The 21,145-nt window shown below is 37.9% G+C and overlaps 1 protein-coding gene across 16 annotated transcripts in view; it reads left to right on the top strand.

Moving 5' to 3' along the window:
* Window positions 1-21,145, top strand: part of DTNA (dystrobrevin alpha) — a 383,081-nt gene that overhangs the window by 279,451 nt on the left and 82,485 nt on the right. For all 16 annotated transcript variants that reach the window (XM_077135650.1, XM_077135645.1, XM_077135648.1 and 13 more), the window contains 3 exons: window positions 7,510-7,595; window positions 15,264-15,418; window positions 18,035-18,140. In XM_077135650.1, the coding sequence (XP_076991765.1) occupies window positions 7,510-7,595; window positions 15,264-15,418; window positions 18,035-18,140 (347 nt within the window). The remainder of the gene's footprint in view (window positions 1-7,509; window positions 7,596-15,263; window positions 15,419-18,034; window positions 18,141-21,145) is intronic.

Here is a 21,145-nt window from a genome sequence, read left to right as displayed (position 1 = left end):
TCAGCTCTTATTCTTTCTGTTTCTTTTTTTTTTTTTTTTAATCAGAATTAATATTTTTTTCCCAGACCTACCCTGCTCATTACAGGATATATTACTAGATTCACATTCCTAGCCTTTCCAGTTTGTGGTATTTAGACATACTTGACAGAGTATGTATGAAAGAAATATGTGGACAGAACAAGTTTTACATCGTAGCCTTCGAGTGGGTTTTGAGGTCAGCTACCCAGAACTCCAAATCCTTCGCATAGTGGTCCTATGTAGAGAACACAAAATCCTAGTATCTTTCTCTCTCCTTGCTCGTTCCTTGCTGAGCCATTTGAACAATCGTTCCCACTGCTTTGTCCCATGACGCTATGAAAAGTACTGCGACACTATTTCAAATGCATGGAGATGAAATAATCCTGAGATTCTGCCAAAGCTTCTGCCTTTTCAATTTTAAAAATGATTCTGATATTTAACGCAAGATATAGTAGCGTGCACAGCCATTTCTCCATGTGCCAGTGAAATTACTGTTCACTTTTGAGGCTATGTAGATGTGTAAGAGCAAAGGAAAGACAGAAAAAAGTTAGATAAAGCCAATTGTTCTCCTCCTTTTAATTATCTGTATGGCTAAAACTATATATTTAAAACAGCATTTCCTTGGCTCGGTGGTTTTTCCCTAGCTTTTCTTCAATTCAAGATGTCCATAGAACATTCCTCTCTATTAACTGAAGTTTTGTTCTGTTTGAAAATAGTTTGCTCAAGGTTCTTACATTACTAAAACCTAATCACTTTTCAAGGAATTTCCACAATGTAGATAATTGAACATCTTTAATGCCTTTCATTTTTCTGTTAGACGCTGGATGAGTGGAGATGGAATTTCATGAGGGGTAGAAAATAATAGATACAAGGTACAACTTCAAATCTACTTAATCTAAAAATTATATTAATGAGTCTCATGCTGCCTGGGCTGATATTCTGGCCTCAGAGCAAATTGGATGCCTTGGGTTGGACACAAACTCTTAGGAAAGATACAAGCATGAGATGCCATTATTGAGCACCTAAAGTGTGCTAGGGGCTCTCCAGAGTGCTTTTATATTCACCATTGTATACAGCTTCAAAATAACCCTTTAAGGTTTAACATACTGATGGTGAATCTGAGGTTCAGAAAGCAAAAGAAGAAGAAATTTGCTCAACATCTCTCAACTAGCAAATGGCGTAACCAGAATTCTATCCCTGCTCTACTTGACTTCAAAGCCCACTTCATTTCACTAGACCACAGCGTTTAATAACTTAATGTATTAACTTAGTAAATCCCTGTGCTGTGGCACACAGCGATGCGGAAGAATTGAAAGACTTCCTGTCCCTCCCTGTGTGCCTCCCTCCCTTCGTGCCTCACTGTCTTGCATACTGTCCCCACTTACCCTCAACCACACCTGCCCCTTCCATTCTGGAAGAACCCTGGCCACCTTCCATGGCCCCATGCTAGGGGGACATTTGGGTTCTCTTCTCAGATATGTTACTCACTTTGTGAGGAACCCAAAGAGATGCCAGGGCCCAAGAAACGGTTTCTGTCTGTTCATGTGTTAAATTCACTATCCTAAAAACCAGAAAAACGATGTGTGTGATCATGGCTAAATTCAAGACATCACATAAACTGCACAATCTAATGTTAAGGACTTTAAATCAATCATTGTAATTTACTCAAATATTTAGTGCTTCTCAAATAAAAACCTTAGAATAGTAAACCAAAAAGTTTATTTTCGCTTGTACAGTCATTAAGTTAACACACATATTAAGAGCTTGCTATGTGCTAGGAGCTGTGGGCATAAAAGATCAATAAGACGAAGCCCTTTATCTTGTTGTACTGAAATTAACTGTCTGGGGTCCATTCTCCCCTTAGAAACCAAAAGCAAATGGAGGGCAGGAGCCATGTTTTCCTCATCCCCAACCTCTGGGATAATGCCAGTAAATACTAATTGAGTGACTAAATAAATGATCATATGAACAAATAATTCCCAAATAAATAAACGTGGCATTAGCTGCACGTTGTAGAAGCTCATGGAGGAAGCACTTCTCCCAGTTAATTAAGCCACCAAGATGGGTGAAGAAGAGCAGTTTGGGAGCTGTGCCTTTGCTTATCAAAAATGCTTACTAAAAATCCTTTTAGAAATTTTGTTAGTTAAAAAAGAGCTTCTGATTTTAGTACTTTTAAAATAGAGAAGTAATTTCTCCTTCCTGTTCATGAAAACATCAGTCAAAATTGAAATCTCATTTTAGAAGACTTGAAATTTATCACAGAGTTCTGTAACTTCAGAAACTCTCTTGGGAAAGTGAAGAAAATCTACATTCTTTCTGAGTTCAACCCAAAACCCCAGACCTATCAATATCTATTTGTTAATTTTCCTTCTTGTCCAGCACAGATTTTCCCTTCCCAGCAGTTTTCCCCTAAAAATAGTATTTTCTTAATTGAGAGAAATCAATTTGTCTCTTTGCAAAACCAAGGAAACCCAACCCAGAGTGAAGCAGTTTATTATGATGAGTCAAACTTCAAAGTAATCCATGCTTCTAAGGCAAACACTCTACAAATTGTAGCATATATTCTAAACAAAGGGTAAATCTTCAACATAAGTGCTTTGGTGTTCCCATTTTCAATCAGTTGCTCCTGGGAAAATTAGACAAATTTCAGAGTGAGGAAGCAAAATATAAAAGAGAAATAAAATATGTAAGGAAACATTGATTTATGGAGTAATTTCAGTTTGTCCCTCTGATAATCTACTTAATTTAATCTGGTTCTCTTAAATACCCTTTTAGGTATTAATTGATGCCAATATGATAATTTGATTGGGTATTTTGTATAATTTGACTAGGCAAAGTCTCCGGGATAACTGGCTTAAAAAGACAAATTGTGGGGGGAAATGAATAAAGCATGCATTATGCATTATATTCTTTCTCTACTTTGAAAGGGAAAATCTAAAATAAATGAAATTTTATTTTATTTTAAAAATATAAGTTATTCCTTTAATTAAAATAGTTTAGGCCAGTAGGATATTTCTTTTTTTTTTTTTTTTTTTTTTTTTTTTTAAAGAGAGAGGGAGGAAGGGAAGGAAAGACAGAGAGAAGGAAGGAAGGATGGAAGGAAGGAAGGAAGAAAGGGAAACATCTTTAAACGTTTTCTTGTTTTATTGTATTTTGTTTGTTTGTTTGTTTTTTACATGGGCTGGGGCCGGGAATCGAACCGAGGTCCTCCGGCATGGCAGGCAAGCACTTTGCCCGCTGAGCCACCGCGGCCTGCCCAGGATATTTCTTTTAATCTTAGATTTTACTGAATCTTTTACCCTACTAAAGAATCAGCCACGCTAGCTGCTTTTATGCCCAAAGAAAAGCTTATGTGGATGTGTCATTTATTATCGGCTTCTAAGATTATCCCACACCTAAAACTCCAGGTTTCTAATGTATACCCTGGATTGCATCCATTATTCTCAGACTCATCTAGCTCCGTTATGTCTTCCTTGAGGTGTGGCCATTAGAACGACACCTGAAATTGAAGTTGTGCCAGAACAGTATTAGGGACAATCTTTGTTTTGCATGCTAAGCATACATACTGACAGGTCTTCCTAAACTGCGGCTGACAGACAGAGTTCCATATGGGTGGTTTTGCTTCTTTATTCCTAAAGGCACACCTGTGTACATATTCACCTTGGAACATTAAACCACCCAAGACTCCTGAAAGCTTCCTGTTATACACCCTCATGAGCGTGACTTCCCACTTGTAGATATTTGAGGTATTTCACTCACTGAAGGTAAATCAAACTGGTCTACCAATCGTCCCTGTAGAACGTAGCTCATACATTTCTCCATTTGGAACCTACCAACTTTTCCCTACTCCTTGCTGCCTGTCTTTCTCATAACAAGACAAAACCCTGATCCCAAGATAACTAAGAAATGGCCTTTGGTATAGAAGTTTGGCAAAGGCCTTTAGAAACCCTTCCTGTTTCACCCCTTTGTCTCCATCCTTTCACATCTACTGAAAATATTCTTCAAAATACACTTTTACTGAAGTGTTTAGTGTCCCCCATTCTCTGTTACAGAGTCAGTCGTCTACTCACTCCTGAAATGTTTATTTAGTACCTTCAGTGAGCGAAGTTCGGAGTCACCCAGTGTGCTAACTGTAATCCAAATCCCTGCATACTCCTTGGATCCTTTTTTGTGACAGGGGTCACATTTGCAATCTGGCACAATAGCTCGCGTAACAGTAGATTGCAGGCCCCTAATTTCACCCTTGAGTTCCTGCAAAATTCTCATTCAGCTGCCCTCCACTGTGGTGATTTATCTAGATTTATTATATCAATTTGGCAGAATAGCTCCAATACAACCACTCTTTGCTTTAGTGTCATCAATCTTCCATTTCCAGGAACGATATGGGACTGAAGATCTCCCTTATCTCTTTTTCATTAAAAGCTGAGGTTTAGAATTCACTTGTGAGCCATTACCATTTCATCCTTTGGAGAACTGTGTGTTCCACTGTCATCTGTGGCCAACTCCCTTCGCTTGTGTTAAGTTGTTCTCTTTGATTCACTGAAAGAAACTTGTTTTGTTCTTGAAGTCACATATAATGACAGACTCCATTTCTTTGCATTTTAAAGACTGCTTTATCTCTTTATTATCCTAACCTTTCATCTTCTTCTTCTTCTTTGCTTTGTGGACTTGTTATTTGGACCATATTTCAGCTTAGGAAAAGCAACTAATTATTTCCTGAAAAAAAATCTGACACTTCCAAGTCCCCATGCAATTGGGGTGATTATTAAATAATTTTGTAATAAGGTGGGTTTTGCAAAGTTATTATTTTTATTACAGCTACCTGCTTTAAAATTACAAAACAACTTGAGTAGACATTCAAAATTCCATAGGTGTCTATAATAATTATTAATAATCATTCGTTAATATAAGAAATGCACTGACACTAAGTCTGTGTAAAACAAAGTGCTACACACTGGGGATTCAAATTATTCAGAAGACAAGGTCTCTGCTCCCAGGAATCTTATGGTATAGAGTTGAGTCACATTGCAAACATATAAAAACACAAATTAAAATTATTACAAGTGATAGATGCAACATAATAGGCTTAAAAAGGGAGGAGGGGAGCTCAGTAGGGAATGTGATTGCTTCCCCCTGCAGAGGAAAGACTGTTTTCAGAGTTGGATAAATGATGATGCTGAGCTGAGTCTTAAAGAATGATTAGGAGGATCTTGGGCAGTCCATGATGGGAAGGGCATGGGCCAGGAGGCTTTAAACAATATCACTGCAGTGCAGGGTGCAACTGGAATAGTAGCAAAGAAGAATGAAGAAGAAGCCAGTTATAGCATGAAAAGAGCATGAACTTTAGTCCATGGACAAAAGGAAGCAATGAGGGTTTAAAACAATGAAAAAATACTGAACTTTTTATATGAGTATGCCAGCAGAGAGATCATTTAAGATGTTAGTGTAGTGTTAAAGCAAAAGCTAATGAAAGCAGAGGCAGTGGGAATGGAAAGAAGGGAAAGGATTCTGTATAGAGTTAAGAGGTATGTTTTAGGGCCACGGTGGCTCAGCAGGTAAGAGTGCTTGCCTGCCATGCCCGAGGACCCGGGTTCGATTCCCAGTGCCTGCCCATGTTAAAAAAAAAAAAAAAGACGTATATTTTAGTTTCAAATGTTGGATTGGGGTGATTTTGAATTAAGGAAGAGCAAATAGTCATAGGATGACCTCCCCAGAGTCATTTTTGGATGACTAGATACATGGTGGTTCTAACCAAAAGAGGGACTATAGAAGGAAGAGCAGGCTCGGATTAGAATTGACCTGAGTTTACAAGAGGGTTCGAAAAAGATTTTGAACATATATAGTTTGACATGAGGTATCCAAGTGGAGATGTCTAATGAATAATCAGATGTCTTATGCTCAGACCTTTTATAGAAATATAAAGGATAGATTAATAGCATAGAGTTCAGTCAGTTTTGCCTTTTGGCTAGCGTTGTTTCAGGTACCATGCTAAGAATGGCAGCGACAAAGACAAAAAACAAATGACGTCCTCCCTGAAGTCTTGTTAGAAATAAAGACAAATCTTTATCTTATGAATATTTATCTTTATCTTAGGCTTCTAATATAGTTCAGGTATATATGACTATATGTGGCTCTTATTTATATAAATGATGTACTTTATATACTAAAGCCTTGTCAATATAGACTTTACTTAGCCTTTAGCTACATCATTATTTTTACATAATTCTTGATCATTCTTAAGAGTGGCAACTATCAAATAAATGAATTGCTAATATGATGCTTTTTTATTTCAAGATAAGAATAAGCAACTTATTCCAACTGGAAAATTGTTTAATTGAACAATTCTTCTTCTTACAGTATGCATATTACATCCCATTTTGAGAAGGACAAGTTATTTATACTTCTTGAATCAATGATGATTCAGCAGAACTTACAACTTTTAGGTAGAAGGATGACTATTCAAACATAGTTCTTCCTCTTTCCCCAACAGAAACACTGAGTCTCTTTGAACAGTGAATATATTACCTAAGCGTGTTGGCTTGTGGATAGGAAAAGATGGTTGTTTTAGTTTCCTAGACTGCTCAAAGGAAGTACCATGAAATAGTTCAGTTTGAACAATGGAAATGTATTAGCTTACAGTTTAGAGGCTGAGAAAATGTCCAAATCAGAGTGTCATCAAGGCCATGCTTTCCTCCCGAAGACTGGCTGCCAGCAGTCCTTGGCTCCTCTGCCACATGGCAAGGCACATGGCAGAGTGTGATGGTCTCTTCCTTCTCTTCTGATTACGTGGACTTTTGTTTCTTGTTTCTGTGGCTTTCTTTTTCCCTTTCTGCATTAATTCCATTTATAAAGGACTCTGGTAATAGGATTGAGTTCATCCTGAATGAGGTGGGTCACACCTTAACTGAAGTAGCCTCTTCAAAAGATCCTACTTATGATGGGTTTACATCCTTAGGAATGAATTAGATTTAAGAAGGTGTTTTTCTGGGGTATATACAGCTTTTAAATCACCACAATAGTTGACAACAATGAACGTTGGAAAACTCCCCATAGCTACCCCAACCTCAAGTTAAGGAATTCTCTGACCAAAATAATAATAATAATAATAATGTTTCTGAATTCTTACTTAAACAAATTATAGAGGCTGCAGAATCATCTTTCACAAACTTTTTATGGCACCAAACTAAAAATTATTTCTGTAATTTTAATCCTATAGCTGGCTATCACATATTCCTCTGGCTACTTTCAGCAAGTGACATTTACAAAAAATAAACTAGAAGATTCTAATGCCTCTTGAGAAAGGGAAATACTGAATAGACTGTTTGTCAGAAAGGTGCATTTAATTGTATTTACAACCTTTTCTAAAATGGATGTGTTCACATAATGCATGTAACTACTGTGTCCTGTGACTTCTACAGAATGGAAAATGTCAAACCTTGTTAGGGGAAATGCTCCAAATGACATCATTGTTTTTCTATTCTCATTAAACAGGGAAGGCCATGGTAAAATTTCAGTATTTGCTGTCAAAATGGCTTTAGCCACGTTGTGTGGAGGGAAGATCATGGACAAATTAAGATGTAAGTTATTTCCTGTGAATCTCTTCACTTATCCTTCCTATGTTCCACAGTTCCTACCACGTCCTTCGCCATTTGTGTCTTTGCTCATTCTCTGCAAGTTGCTGGAAATACATTCTCCATCCATCTTTAGATTTTCTCATTGAAATATTTTCACATTAGATAAGTATTAATGCAATGAATGTTTTCCTCAGACTTATGAAGTATTATTATTTAAAACCTGTTGTTCACCAACTAGACTGCTCTGAGATTAAAGTAATAAGTACATTATTTCAAGGTCATTGATTAATCTCAGCACATGTACTCCTTAGAGGCATAAGTCCCTTATCGTAGGAAAATGGCCACACCAAAAAAAATCAAAGCTCCTGAAACTTTTCTTCTAACTTCTCAGCAAAATAACTTCCCTTTAAGTCACTGGGAACTTCAAATAGACACTGCCAGGATATAGACATAAGAATTACATAGAAATAGTATATACTGAGAAATAACTGGATGACAATATAAACATGATAACTAGGTACATTGAGCGATTATAGGCTTTTAATGTACATCTTGTCATTAAATGTGGTAGGGCTTTTAAACACATAAGATAATGTTAGCACAGTTTCCTTTGTATTTTTTTTTAGGTAAAAGAAGCTGAGATTCAGAGCGCTAAAGTAGTTAAAGTAAACATATAGCTAAGACAGTAGTAGATTTGGACCCACTTCTGACATTTTTCATCCTCCACCAGTGGTTCTCAAACTTTAGTCCTCATCAGAATCACCTGGAAGCTTGTAAGACACCAGTGGCTGGGTGCCACCCCCACCTTCCCCCAATTTCTGATTCAGTAAATCTGCAGTGAGAATGGGAGCAAGAGTTTTCATTTCTAACTAGTTTTAAATGATGCTGATGCTGCTAGTACAGGGACTACACATAAGTGCTGGTTTATCTGTTTTTAAATTTCTATTTAACCCTCTCTTCTAGCCTAAGTTTTTTGGGTTTGGGTTATATAATACTGTGGCAGCAAGAGCACCGTCATAGGTGATGGAACTTGCAGGTTTTAAGCCCAGCACTGTGACTAATTTGCTGGGTTACCCTGTGGAAGCTACTTTAAAGCTTCCTTGTCCATTCTGAATTTGGGGATTGTGTTAGAGACCTCAAGAAAACTTCTAGCTATGCCCAAGTTTACTTCACAGCCAGTAGACTCTTTGCACGTGCTGCCCATCAGCTTTGAATGTGATCTCTTGTTCCTTGATGTACCAAGAGGAGAAGAATGAAGAAAAAACCCTTGTCTCTGAAGTTTCCCCCAGACATGCTCCAGGAAAGAGTTATCCCATCAAACCAATAGAGATGTTCTAGCAATGCCAAGCCTCATGGAACCACACATCTTCCCTTGTTTCCAGGGACTTCCTTTCACAGAATGGCCATATACAGTCAGGATTCAGAGAAGCCCAAGTATATATATATGCATTAGGAGGTAGAGAATTTGATGGAAAGTTAATAGCTAAGTTAGAAAATACAGGAGTCAATGTTCTTTTTTTTAAAAAAATGGCTTCAGGGGTGCATGGGTGGTTCAGAGGTAGAATGCTTGCCTTCCACAGGGGAGACCCAGGTTTGATTCCCTGACCATGCACCCCCCCCCAAAAAAAAATAATAAAGTGTGGAAAATAGCTTCAGAGTAATTCAGGAGGCATTTCTTCTAGAGTGAGGCTGGAAGAGGAAATTTAGCAATATGAACCAAGTCAAAGAAAGAAACTCCTGAAGGCCTTGCCTGCTGACTGTGGCAGTTCATACTGAAACCATCAGATGAATGTAAAAAAAAAAAAAAGAGAGAGAGAGAGAAAGTCTTGAGGAAGATTTTCCAAATATGTTTTCAGTGTTTCATCAGTAGGTACCTGGATTAAATGGATTCATATTAAAATAAGTTTTAATTACTGGGAAAAAAAACTGAAAAATAAGAAATAGTTTCCTATACTTCAGAACCTCCCAGCCTCTAATGCGCCAAGGGTAATTGTGTGCCTCCAAAACCCACGTGCTTTCCATCTTTCCACTCAGCTGCCCTTAGAGGGTCAGGTCCCATCCTCCTGCTGGGGAGGGGGAGGCAGCGGTTCCAGGAATCCCAGTCTCCATCCCTGAGCCCCCAGGTGACCGTTCCTCATTGCTCAGGTGGCACACAGACCAATCACTAAACCAATTACCAGATAATAGGAAAGGAATGGCCATGATTATCACAGAGTATCAACTTTCTCCTCCCAAGCTGGGAAGGGCCCCTGATTTCCCTCAGCACAGAAACAAGTTTGGGGCCAGTCAAGAAAGAAGGTGAGATGCAAGGAATGGTTGTTAGGAAGGCAACTGACACTGTCTGCCCAGTTAGAAAATTTGAGCAATAGCTAAGGATTTTTATCAGATTTTTACCAACAATCAAAACCCTTGCCATTTTCTCACAAGACCAGGAAATCAAAGTAGAGGAAGCAGTGTAACTGGTACAGTGGTTCCTCACTTCATTCCATACTGCATTCACCAAAAACAACAACAAAAAAAAAAACACCGCAGTTAGTAAGCAAAAGCATGCCTGCTATCTAGTAGCCAAAGTAAATCCTCTTCAGTACAGTGAATAATGTGACAAATGCATGAGTCCCATTTGGAGCTAAACTAAGTTCTCCAGTCTGTGGAAACAAGTTTTAGAGTGGCACAAATTCTGTAGAGAAACAAAGAGCATGCCAACAATACAGCATGGGCCCCTCTCCCAGCTTAGTGCAGGTGGATCCCAGCCTTATGTCTCCATATCTGGCTCTTTTGACTGAGGTGTTGCTCTTCGTATAGTTAATCCCAGGGGAATGGTTTTAGTGGTTTGCAGGTAACTTGGTTGAATGCAATTTGACCCAAAACAATTTAGCTCAAAGCAATTTGGTTAAAGGAACCTCTGTGAAATATTACTTAATCAAGAATGAATATCTTTAGTCACTGATAATTCCAGTGTCAGTGATAATTATTGACTGAATGAACAAAAAGGGACCAGTATACCCACAGACAGCAGTGGCTGGTTCTTGATGAGTGGGATTGTGAGCGCGTCCCATAGTCTTCTTTTACTGGTTTCCATTTAATGATAAAGCAGGCAAGGTAACAATTTTCTGCATTGCTTTTGTAAAAAGAAAAAGTGAAAGGTTATGGAATTTTTCAGGGCTTAAGGATTTTGTTTTCCCTTCTTTAATTTTTTCTCTTTTACTTTAAACCAATGTGCCAGCTGTGCTCTCGTTTGACAATTTTTGTATTTGTGTGCATAGGGATGAAAGCTATTTAGTTTGCACCAACCAGCCGCTTATTGTTGGAGAGCATAGAACAAAAATGATTGGCTGGAAATAAGTTAGAAATTGTAAAAAGCAAAAAAGTAGAAAACTTAAAGCTAATTAAAGTATATATATATACATATATAAGATGCATTAAAAGGGCCTCTCCCAACAAAATAAGGTATCAGTTGCTAAGAGAGTCCAATTAGGTTGTAAGACGACTCAAGAAGCTACTCTTATACTAGATTTAGCTAGATATTGCTAATTACTAGGGGTTCTAGTTTGCTAGCGGCTGGAATGCAATATACCAGAAACGGAACAGCTCTTAAAAAGGGGAATTTAATGAGTTGCTAGTTTACAGTTCCAAGGCCAAGAAAATGTCCCAATTAAAACAAGTCTAAAGAAATGTCCAATCAAAGGCATCCAGGGAAAGATACCTTGGTTCAAGAAGGCCGATGAAGTTCAGGCTCTCTCTCTCAAGTGAGATGGCACATGGCGAACACAGTCAGGGCTTCTCTCTTGGCTGGAAGGGCACATGGCGAATACGGTGTCATCTGCTAGCTTTGTCTCCTGGCTTCCTGTTTCATGAAGCTCCCCGGGAGGCGTTTTCCTTCTTCATCTCCAAAGGTCGCTGGCTGGTGGACTCTCTGCTTCGTGGTGCTGCAGCATTCTCTGCTCTCTCTGAATATCTCATTCTCCAAAATCTTTCCTCCTCCATAGGACTTCAGAAACCAATCAAGACCCACTCAAATGGGTGGAGACATGTCATCCCCTAATCGAGTTCAACAACCATTCTTAACTAAATCACATCAACCAGGGAGATGATCTCATCACAGTTTCAAATATACAGTATTGAATAGAGATTATTCTACCTTTAAGAAATGAGATTTATATTAAAACATGGCTTTTCTTAGGGGGCATACTTCCTTTCAAACCAGCACACTAGGGTTTGCCAAACCCCAACCAAAACCATTCCTGTCAACCGTAATGAACACCTAAGGCTCTGTCTGAGATTCTACAAAAGTTTCACACACTAAAATTACTTTCCAGAAACCTACAACCTCCAGATGGGTTCCTAGGCCAGATATATCCTATAATCCAGAAGGGCCAGCCTTTCCAAAAACATTAACTGGTTTCATCCCCTTTTCCCATATTTTTCACAGCCCTTTCCAATATGAAAAATTTAGAATGGGCAGAGCCCAAATGCCCCTAAAGATTGGGAGTATAACAGAGAAGATAAGATTTAACAAATGAATATGAGTGCTGAATCATTATATTGATATTTCTTTTACTCTTCAGTATCTTGGAGCAGCTATAAGGAAAAACCTAAAATTGTGGAACTGCAACCCATACCAAACTCTGAAATCTTGTACTATAACTACTTGTTACAGTATACTTTGAAACTTATTTTTTGTCTATATGTTATATTTCACAATAAAAAATGTAAAAAAAAAAAAAAAAAAGGAAAGAAAGAAAAAGATCCACTTTCATTTTGCACCAAAATGTCCAATACTCGAGGCCAACCCTGAACGGACAGATCTGCAGGGTGTTCATTGGGTGACTCCAGCAGCATCACTGGCACAGCCCAGGACATCAGGGCCCCCACCCCACCCCCGAAGCTGTATAACTGCACCCTAAATATAAACTGAATTTATGCACTCTTTTGCAATCAAATTGTTTGGGGCGCAATTTTAACCTGCTGTCTTAATGGTTTGGAACATCCATTGTTCTTCTGCCTCAAGACTCCCAGCTAATTCTAAGGATCTTAAGGGAATCTGAATCCCAAACTGTAAACCTGCTATGTCATACGCCATTGTACATCTTCTGGGAAGGGGTGATTTGCTTTCATTTAAAAAACTACCATTATGCAAACATCCTGGAATTGTCGAGGTTCTGTTACTGAACTGGTCCAGGCCACCTTCACGCTTATCCTAAGGATAAAGGATCTAGCCCACTGACCTGCCTTAAATTCTTCAGCATCTCCCCAGCACCTTCTGGACACAATTTAGACTCCTTAGGAGGGCTGTCAAACTCCCGATGGCTCAGCCTCCCCTCTCACCGCGCACACAGGCCCCTGCCACACTGACCGACTTGAAGATCCCTGAGCACATCACTCTTGCTTTCTTCTCCGTGCCCAGTCAAGTCCTGGTCCTGCTGCCTAAAGCCCACTCCTCTCACCTGTGCCTGACTAACCCCTAATTATCATTTAAAGCTTGGCCCAGAAGTCCCCCCTGGAAGGAAATCTTCCCTGGCTCTCCCCTCCCTCTGGAAACCTTCTTTCCAAGCTCCTGCAGCATCCTGGGCACCACAGTTTCAGCATTCACACCACGGTGTTATGATGTGTGACACTCTACGATGTGTGATGAAGGCACTTCTCCGTCACCATCAATAGACTGGGGCCTCCCGTGGGCAAGAATTATGTGCTGAGTTTCCTATGTATTCACTGCATTGCGCAATTTCAGGCATTTAGTTTGTGCTAAGTTAATTTTAGTTGAATGAATCAATGAATGACATTTTTTTCTAAGTATCTGCCCTTGTATGATGCTGCAGGAAATGCGAAGGCAGTTTATAATATGGTCTGGATGCTTGCATCACAGTTGTGTCTCGGAGGTGAAACCTAAGCATGTGAGGTGGATGACAGAATAAAGCATGTGTAATTAATAAGAAGAATAGATAACATTTCTGTACCACTTACTATGTGCCAAGCATTACTCTAAGTACTTTAATATATCAATTTATTCCTAAAAATAACCATCTGTTGTATATATATACACATATATTATATATTATAAGCATATTACACACATACACATATATATATATTTATGAAGACTATAACAGAGTGTCCAAAACTAAGGTACAAACACACAGTTTAATGACTTCCTCAGAGTCCCCTTATTTCTTTTTAAAAGTCTGAGTGACAATTAACAGCTGCGTCCCTTTAGTGCCAGTGACGTAGCCCTAGTTTGGCTACTGCTTAGCAGAGCTTAATCAACACAACTGAGTTTAATATTAGCTGCAAGTTTGTGGAAGGTCACTACTGCCACTCCTGCTTTTGATCTTATAAGAAACATTTTCTAAACTCTTTCAGCGGGGGATTTGAAAAACCTAGGCTACTTTTCAAAATATGCTCTGGCCTAGTAAATCAGAGCCTGCAAGCTAATCAGGCTGACCCCATTATAGTCAACAAACCTACCTAAAGGAGAAAGGGCACTCTTAGAAGAGAATCAATTTTCTTTTCTTAGGTTTCCTTTTCCCCTTTTTGATTGGGATTCTTAAGCTTCTATATTTTAGATTACATAGGAGTTTTTGCTGTTGAGAACATTTTTCTTGATTAATTTAATGGAGCATAAGAGACAGAATTCACTATGTAGAAAACATTGTGAATACACATTAATTTTATTGGTCAGATAGAATTTCTATTACCTTGTGATTGACAAACTACTTGAAACATGGTAGAAATCCATTATGACTGGGCTTCTTGATATGAGTGTTTAAAGAAAATGAAAGTCAATTCACATTCTTGTAACAATCCAGTAAAAGCCTATGTCAGGTTTAGCACTTGACCCCACTGTAAAAACAGTGTGTCCCGGATTAGATCTAACTTAAAAAATTTAAACCCAAAATGAGCTGTCACAGTGACAGTGTAGTTAGCAATAAACTGCATGATAGCAACCCCTTCCCCACCGATAGTGATTTCCACAGAGAAATCTTAAGTGCCTTGGGAAACTATGCCATTAATATTCATTGGGAGCGCAGAGTGGCAGAAACTGAAGAAGACAGGTCCAGGGAAGCTCAGATTCTGCCGAGAATAATCCAGGACCCTGACTTTACCTCATTGTTCATTCACCAGGGCGGACTTCTTCATAAAAGACCTTTTCCCTTAAATCAAGTGGCTTCCACCCAGAACACTGTGATTTATAGAAAGTTTTCTGCCTCTGTAGCAAGTTAATCAGGTGTTTTGGTTACGTCCTTCTCCCCGCTGTCTTTCATGTTTCAGATATCCTAAACCAAAACCCAGGCGTTTTAGTTGTAGTGCGCATTGTGACTTTCAAATGAGGTCCTCATAGTTCTCATATATACAAAAATAACTTTGATTTGCATATGATTTGGTAATCATACTCAAAATAAAAAGGTGATTTTCTACATCTTGTCAAAATACGCCAATTTTACCCAAATTCATAGTTAATACTGTGTGCCAGAATCATCTTTTAAAAGCCACCAGGGAAATCACCATAGCAGGAATATTTAGGCATAAAATCAATTTTTATATTATTCTTTTATGAACACAAAGGACATCTTTATTCTGCTGCATTTTTTTGTTATTTGCAGCAGAGACATTGAACTAAAACAATGGTGAATGTGTATGTGATGAATAACTTATCTTTCCTTCTCCTTCCATCAGATATTTTCTCAATGATTTCTGACTCCAATGGGGTGATGGTTTATGGACGATATGACCAGTTCCTGCGGGAAGTTCTCAAACTGCCGACGGCAGTTTTTGAAGGTCCTTCGTTTGGTTACACGGAGCAGTCCGCTAAGTCCTGCTTCTCTCAGCAGGTGGGAACATGTGTTCAGGGAGGTACCTCGCAAACAGGAGATGCTCTCTTCTACATGTCAGCCCGAGTCACATATTCTTAGGCAAATTCTCCTTAATGATAACAACCTCAGAGCCAACAACTAAAGCCCAAACAAACCCTTGGGTAATAATAACACTTGGTCTTTACTTACCCAGGTACCAAGCTAAGTTCTTTACCTGCGTTATTAGCTCATAATCTTACAGCAGCCCTATGGCCTCAGGATCATTTCTGTTGTCACTGTGCTATCAAAAGGGCTGAATTGTCACTTTTGCATATGCTATATTCTCTGTCCCAAGCATCCTCTCTGTCTCTTGAACCCCTTTTCCTTGCCCAAGTGTCACTTTCTCTGGGAAGTCTTTCACAAAAGATTTTAAACCTCCTATCTTAACCACCTTTGAGTATTAAAAAAGTTGCATGCCTATCCCATAACAGGGACTCAACAAATGTTCATATACTGAATTTTACTGATTTAATAGTGAGTCTTTTTTCACTGAAGTTAACTTTTAAAATAGTGTCATTTCAAAACACAAATCTATTCATCTAATATTTTTTCACCTTCACTGCATTCTGCCTTTTCTCATGGTATCTAAAAATAGGCTCCCTACATTTTTACAGTGTTTTACAGTTCACCAAAAGATGTATCTGATGTATGCCTTATAACAATCTTGTGAGGTAATGAGGAAAAAAATTCACTTTTTATAATTGTAACCATTTTTAAAATTCATAATTAGTGAGTGCCGGGGACTGGATCTTCTGACTCCACATCCAATCTTTTGTTGTTACTGTTGTGTTTGTGGTGGTGTATCATTTTGCTTTTGTTTTGCAAATGGTGAGTTCATATATACAAATGTGCAGATGGTCTGAGCCAAGGAAGTATAACTGTGTCTTATTGATTCACTCAATCACAGAAAAAATAAAAATTGTATTTATTGCTGAATTCTTAGCTTTTAGATAGGGTATTGTAGAATCCTCAGTTAATGTACAACGCCTTAGGATATTCCACAGCCATGAATAGATAGGATTATAGAACTGATTATTAAATGTGATAGAACTTATATATTCAAAAAGAATTGTATGTGCTATCATGTAGTCATCACTCAAAACTCCTTTTGAAATGTCTTCACCTGTCCTGTTACACAATCTTTTATGTATATTGAAAGATGAGAAGGTTTTATATATTTAAATCAAAGAACATTTTTGGAAACTTCCAGGAGTCATTTTTAGTCAGTATGGTCAAAAGTCAAAGTGAATAAGCTCATGTGAGATACAAAAAGAGGTAACACAAACAAAAAATAGTAGAACCAATTTGTTTTGTGCTTCGCAAGTTGGTTGCAACAGCAGTTTAAATTATGAAGTTACAAAACTGTTAGAATGGCTTCACTGGAAAAAGTCCAAAGCTGCCCCAAGTGATTGATTTGAAAGACAATAGTCCTTGAGTTTTTAAAAAAATACTTTGGTATTACTTACACTTTATATAATACATGCTATGGTAATAATATCAATCAAAATAGAAAGTTTAAGCTCTTTAGTGTTATGACGAAACATTAAAATTATAAACAACTCCTGAAAATAGAAGACTAGTTAAAGGGTAACAAAAAATTCTTTTGGGAATTCCAAGTACATGTTTCTCCAACAGTAAACCTTGGAACTTGAAAGACACTTAATCCCTTCAGGATTTTTTTCTTGTCTTCAAAATGAAACTCTTGCTTTTTCTAACAGTCCATCACTTTCATATTCCAGTTCTAAATATCAAATAAAATAATGATTTTCACATATAAACATGCAATTTCTGTCATTCACAATATTGTTGTATCATAGAGTGGTATAACTTTCTTACCTTGGTCATTTTGAAAGAAGCCTATAGATATGATACATTTTATCACAGCAGAAAGGGCCAGAAAAATGAGACTGATTTCAGAGGAGAGACAAAGGATAGAAAAGACTTTTTTTCTTTTACAAATTTAGATTTGCCTTCCTAACAGACAAGACTTATGTATTATACTAATCTTATATCGAAGAACCATTCACATAAACCACTAAATGTTGAGAACCTATGGAATTAAGGAAGTTTTAAAGGAAATGCGTTCTGTGAATTTAGAAGATTGGCAAATGTGAGAATTTTAGGGTGTTGTATGATGCACTATCTGATAAAAATTCATTGGAGAATTTCTTTTCCTCCTCTTTCCTCATCATTTTCATATGTCCCTCAATATATATATATTGATGGGGGGGTGGATGGTACAGGAATCGAACCCAGGTCTCCCGCATGGCAGGTGAGAATTCTACCACTGAGTTAGCCTTGCACCACCCCTGTCCCTCATACATTAAAGTCACAGTGCTACATTGGCTTTTCTCATTCTGAAATATTGACACAGCCTCCATAGTGACAGTCCAGTCCTATGTGCGCTTAAGTAGAAAGGGGCATCAATGTATCATGTCCTGAATCAGCTTAACAATATATTTGGCAAGTCATGCTTATTCCTATTTTAGAGGTCAACAGAAAGCCTTGTTTCTTCAGTCTCAAATGATATTTACATGCCAGGTAAATTAAGATTATTTGTTGTTATTCCTAATTTTTGTTTGTTTTTGATTGCAGAAAAAAGTCACATTAAACAGTTTCTTGGATACACTCATGTCAGACCCTCCTCCCCAGTGTCTGGTCTGGCTGCCTCTTCTGCATCGACTGGCAAATGTAGAAAATGGTGAGTAATGAAGACTGAGCAAAGGCAGTTTTTTAAATTATTGAAATTAGGCTATTAGGTCTGCAATTATTAAGCCAAGGTCATTGTACTATGAAATCTATTCCATAGTTCTTAGTTTTGTTATGCATAAAACTGCCCATTCTGCCTGTCAGTGAGGTCTTAGAGGATCAATGCAAACTCAGAACTGTCAGTTCTAAAAATTTATTAAATCTCATTGTGTACTTCTCAGTTACAAGTCAGGTGTGGCCTAATGATTTAGCCCAATAGAATAAGAACCTTGAAAAAGATTGAGACATTTTCTAGTATTTGTTTTAGATCTGAATTTCCAATGTTGCTGAACATGACACTATTTCTTCCAAGGCCCTTGATCGGGAATAGTTGGGTTTGATGGCCAGAAACCGGGTGGTAGTGTCTTGCTAATCTCTCGTCAAATGATCTAAAATACTACCTTTTCAATAGTTTGTGTTATTTAAAAGTTAAAAGTAATTTAACTTTTTTAACATGCTTTTAAAAAAAAACAACTATTTCTAGCATATAAATTTGTTACTCTTGCCATACCCTCATTTAAGTATTAAAAACAGTCCAGAACAAGATTGAAAGTTTAAACATGGAAAAATGTATCAATTCCATCTAATCTTTTAGGTGTTATTATTTATCATTTAATTTAACTTTGAAATTCCTCCAGACTTGAATATAAAATAATTTATTGCATATCTCTTATTAGTATCTTAACTTCTATACATTTAAACATGTAAGTTGAAGCTAAAGTTAGCTTGATTTTCAGAACCTTTAGCATTTTCCCTTATCATTTCTTTTTTAGTTAAAAGTCATGAATTTATCCTGTTTTGCTTATGGCAAAATTTTAAAGAAAAGTTTACCAGTTTCCCTGCAATCACTAACAATCAAAGCTTTTTTTTTTTTAATGCTTCTTATCCATATGCAGAAGAAAAGAGAACCATGAAAGTCCAGATCATAGAGGATGAGTTGGTATTGCTGTTTACAGTTCCAGAGCTAGTCATTTTTCTATCATAAAGCTATGAATTCATTCATTCTCTTACAATATTTTCTGCTGCAGGGGAACAGTTTCTGTCTCAGACAGGGAACTAAGCACCATAGGAGAGCAATTGTATCGAGATACAGGTCCCACCCCCTCTTTACCCAAATCCAGAAAGGGAAGGATGTTTGTTCAGAGGACAGTGCATACAGGATGGATTATGTGTTTCTTTTATCAGTCGGTTTTTATCTTCATTTATTTTTATTTATGTAACTGTTTCTTGAGTGGTTACCCAAAGAATAATCTTGCCCAAGGCAAGAGTGGTTGCTGTTGCTGTTGTTTTAATATCTTTAGCTCAGAGCATGTAGATGGTTTCTTGGGTTTGATTATTTATTAACTTCATATCTCTAAAATTTTACCTTGCCAATTTTATATAATTCAAATTTCCAGCTGAAGAGTGTCAAATGTCTCTGAAACTATCTGAATTATAACTGTATTCAGGTAATTTAAACATCTTTTAGGGCCTTGTGCTAGTTTGAAACTGTTGTGCACCCCAGAAAAGCCATGTTCTTTAATGTTCATTCAATACTGTTGGGTGAGATCTTTTGATTAAGTTGTTTCCATGGAGATCTCACTCAGCCCATTGTAGGTGTGACCTTTTGATCAGGTGGTTTCTATGGAAATGAGTCTCTACCCATTCAAGGTGGGTTGCTTACTAGAGTCCTTTAAGAAGGAGCCATTTTTAGAAAAAGCCAACAAATCCCACACAACTGGAGACCTTTGGAGTTGCAGAAAGAAAACGGCCCTGGAGAAGTCATTTAAATTGCTGGCAGAGAGAGCCATTACAGACCCTTGGAAAAAGTTACTTCAGAGCTGACAGAGACATGGGTAGAGTGCAGAAGAAGTCACCATGTGCCTTCCCATGAGATGTTAGGCATGCCAGAACCCAGAGTTGTGTCCCAGAGGAGCTAAGTGAGTGCCGAAAGATGCTTAGAGAAGAAACCACTGGCATTAGAAGCTGGAAGCAGGGGAACCAGAACAAGGACAAGCAGATGCCAACCATGTGCCTTTCCAGCTGACAGAGGTGTTCTGAACAGCATCAGCCTTTCTTGAGTGAAGGTAACCTCTTGTTGGTGCCTTAATTTGGACATTTTCACAGTCTTAGAACTGCAACTTGTAACTTATTAAATTTCCTTTTTTAAAAGCCACTTCATTTCTGGTATATTGTATTCCAGCAGCTTAACAAACTAGTACGGATTTTGGTACTAGAGAAGTGGGGTGCTACGGTTTGCAAATACCAAATATGTTGGAACAGCTTTTGAAATGGATAAGGGGAAGATTCTAGAAGAATTGTGAGGAGTTTGATAAAGAAGGCTTAGAATGCTTTGAAGAGACTGTTGGTAGAAATGTGGATCTAAAGATACCTCTGATAAGGCCTTAGACAAATGTAGTGTAAACTGGAAGGAAAGTGATCCTTGCTTTAAAGTGGCAAAGAATCTGGCAAAATTGGCCAGTGGTTTTGGATGGAAGGCAGATTTTAAAACCCACGAGCTGGGGTACTTAGCTGAGGAAATTTCCAAGCAAAATGTGGACAATGCAGCCTGGCTGCTCCTTTCAGCTTATAGTAAAATGTGACAGGAAAGAAATAACCTGAAAACTGAACGCTTGGGTACAAAGAAACCAGAAATTGATGTTCTGGAAAATACTGGGCTTCTGGAAAGGGAGACCTCAAAGAATAATGCCCTATGTGATGATTTAACCAAACATGGAACCAGTCAGCCATATCAGAAAAAGCCAAGATTGGAGATGGAGTTATCCAGGAAGGGTTTGTGGAAAGTCCTATTGTCTGATGGTTATGATCCCTGCATACTACATAGAAAACCAACAAGAATGTTGTGAGATCTGTATAAATAGAACCACTGCCAGCATGGACTAACAGGGACAGAAAAGGGACAAGTTCAAAGGAATATAACCTCAGAGTCAGAACCATGGAAGCTAACATTTGAAGCCA

Source organism: Tamandua tetradactyla, chromosome 18 (assembly GCF_023851605.1).
Source record: "Tamandua tetradactyla isolate mTamTet1 chromosome 18, mTamTet1.pri, whole genome shotgun sequence".
NCBI classification, from domain to species: domain Eukaryota; kingdom Metazoa; phylum Chordata; class Mammalia; order Pilosa; family Myrmecophagidae; genus Tamandua; species Tamandua tetradactyla.
Note: the sequence above shows the minus strand (reverse complement) of the source record. Positions and strands in the feature narration are given on the sequence as shown.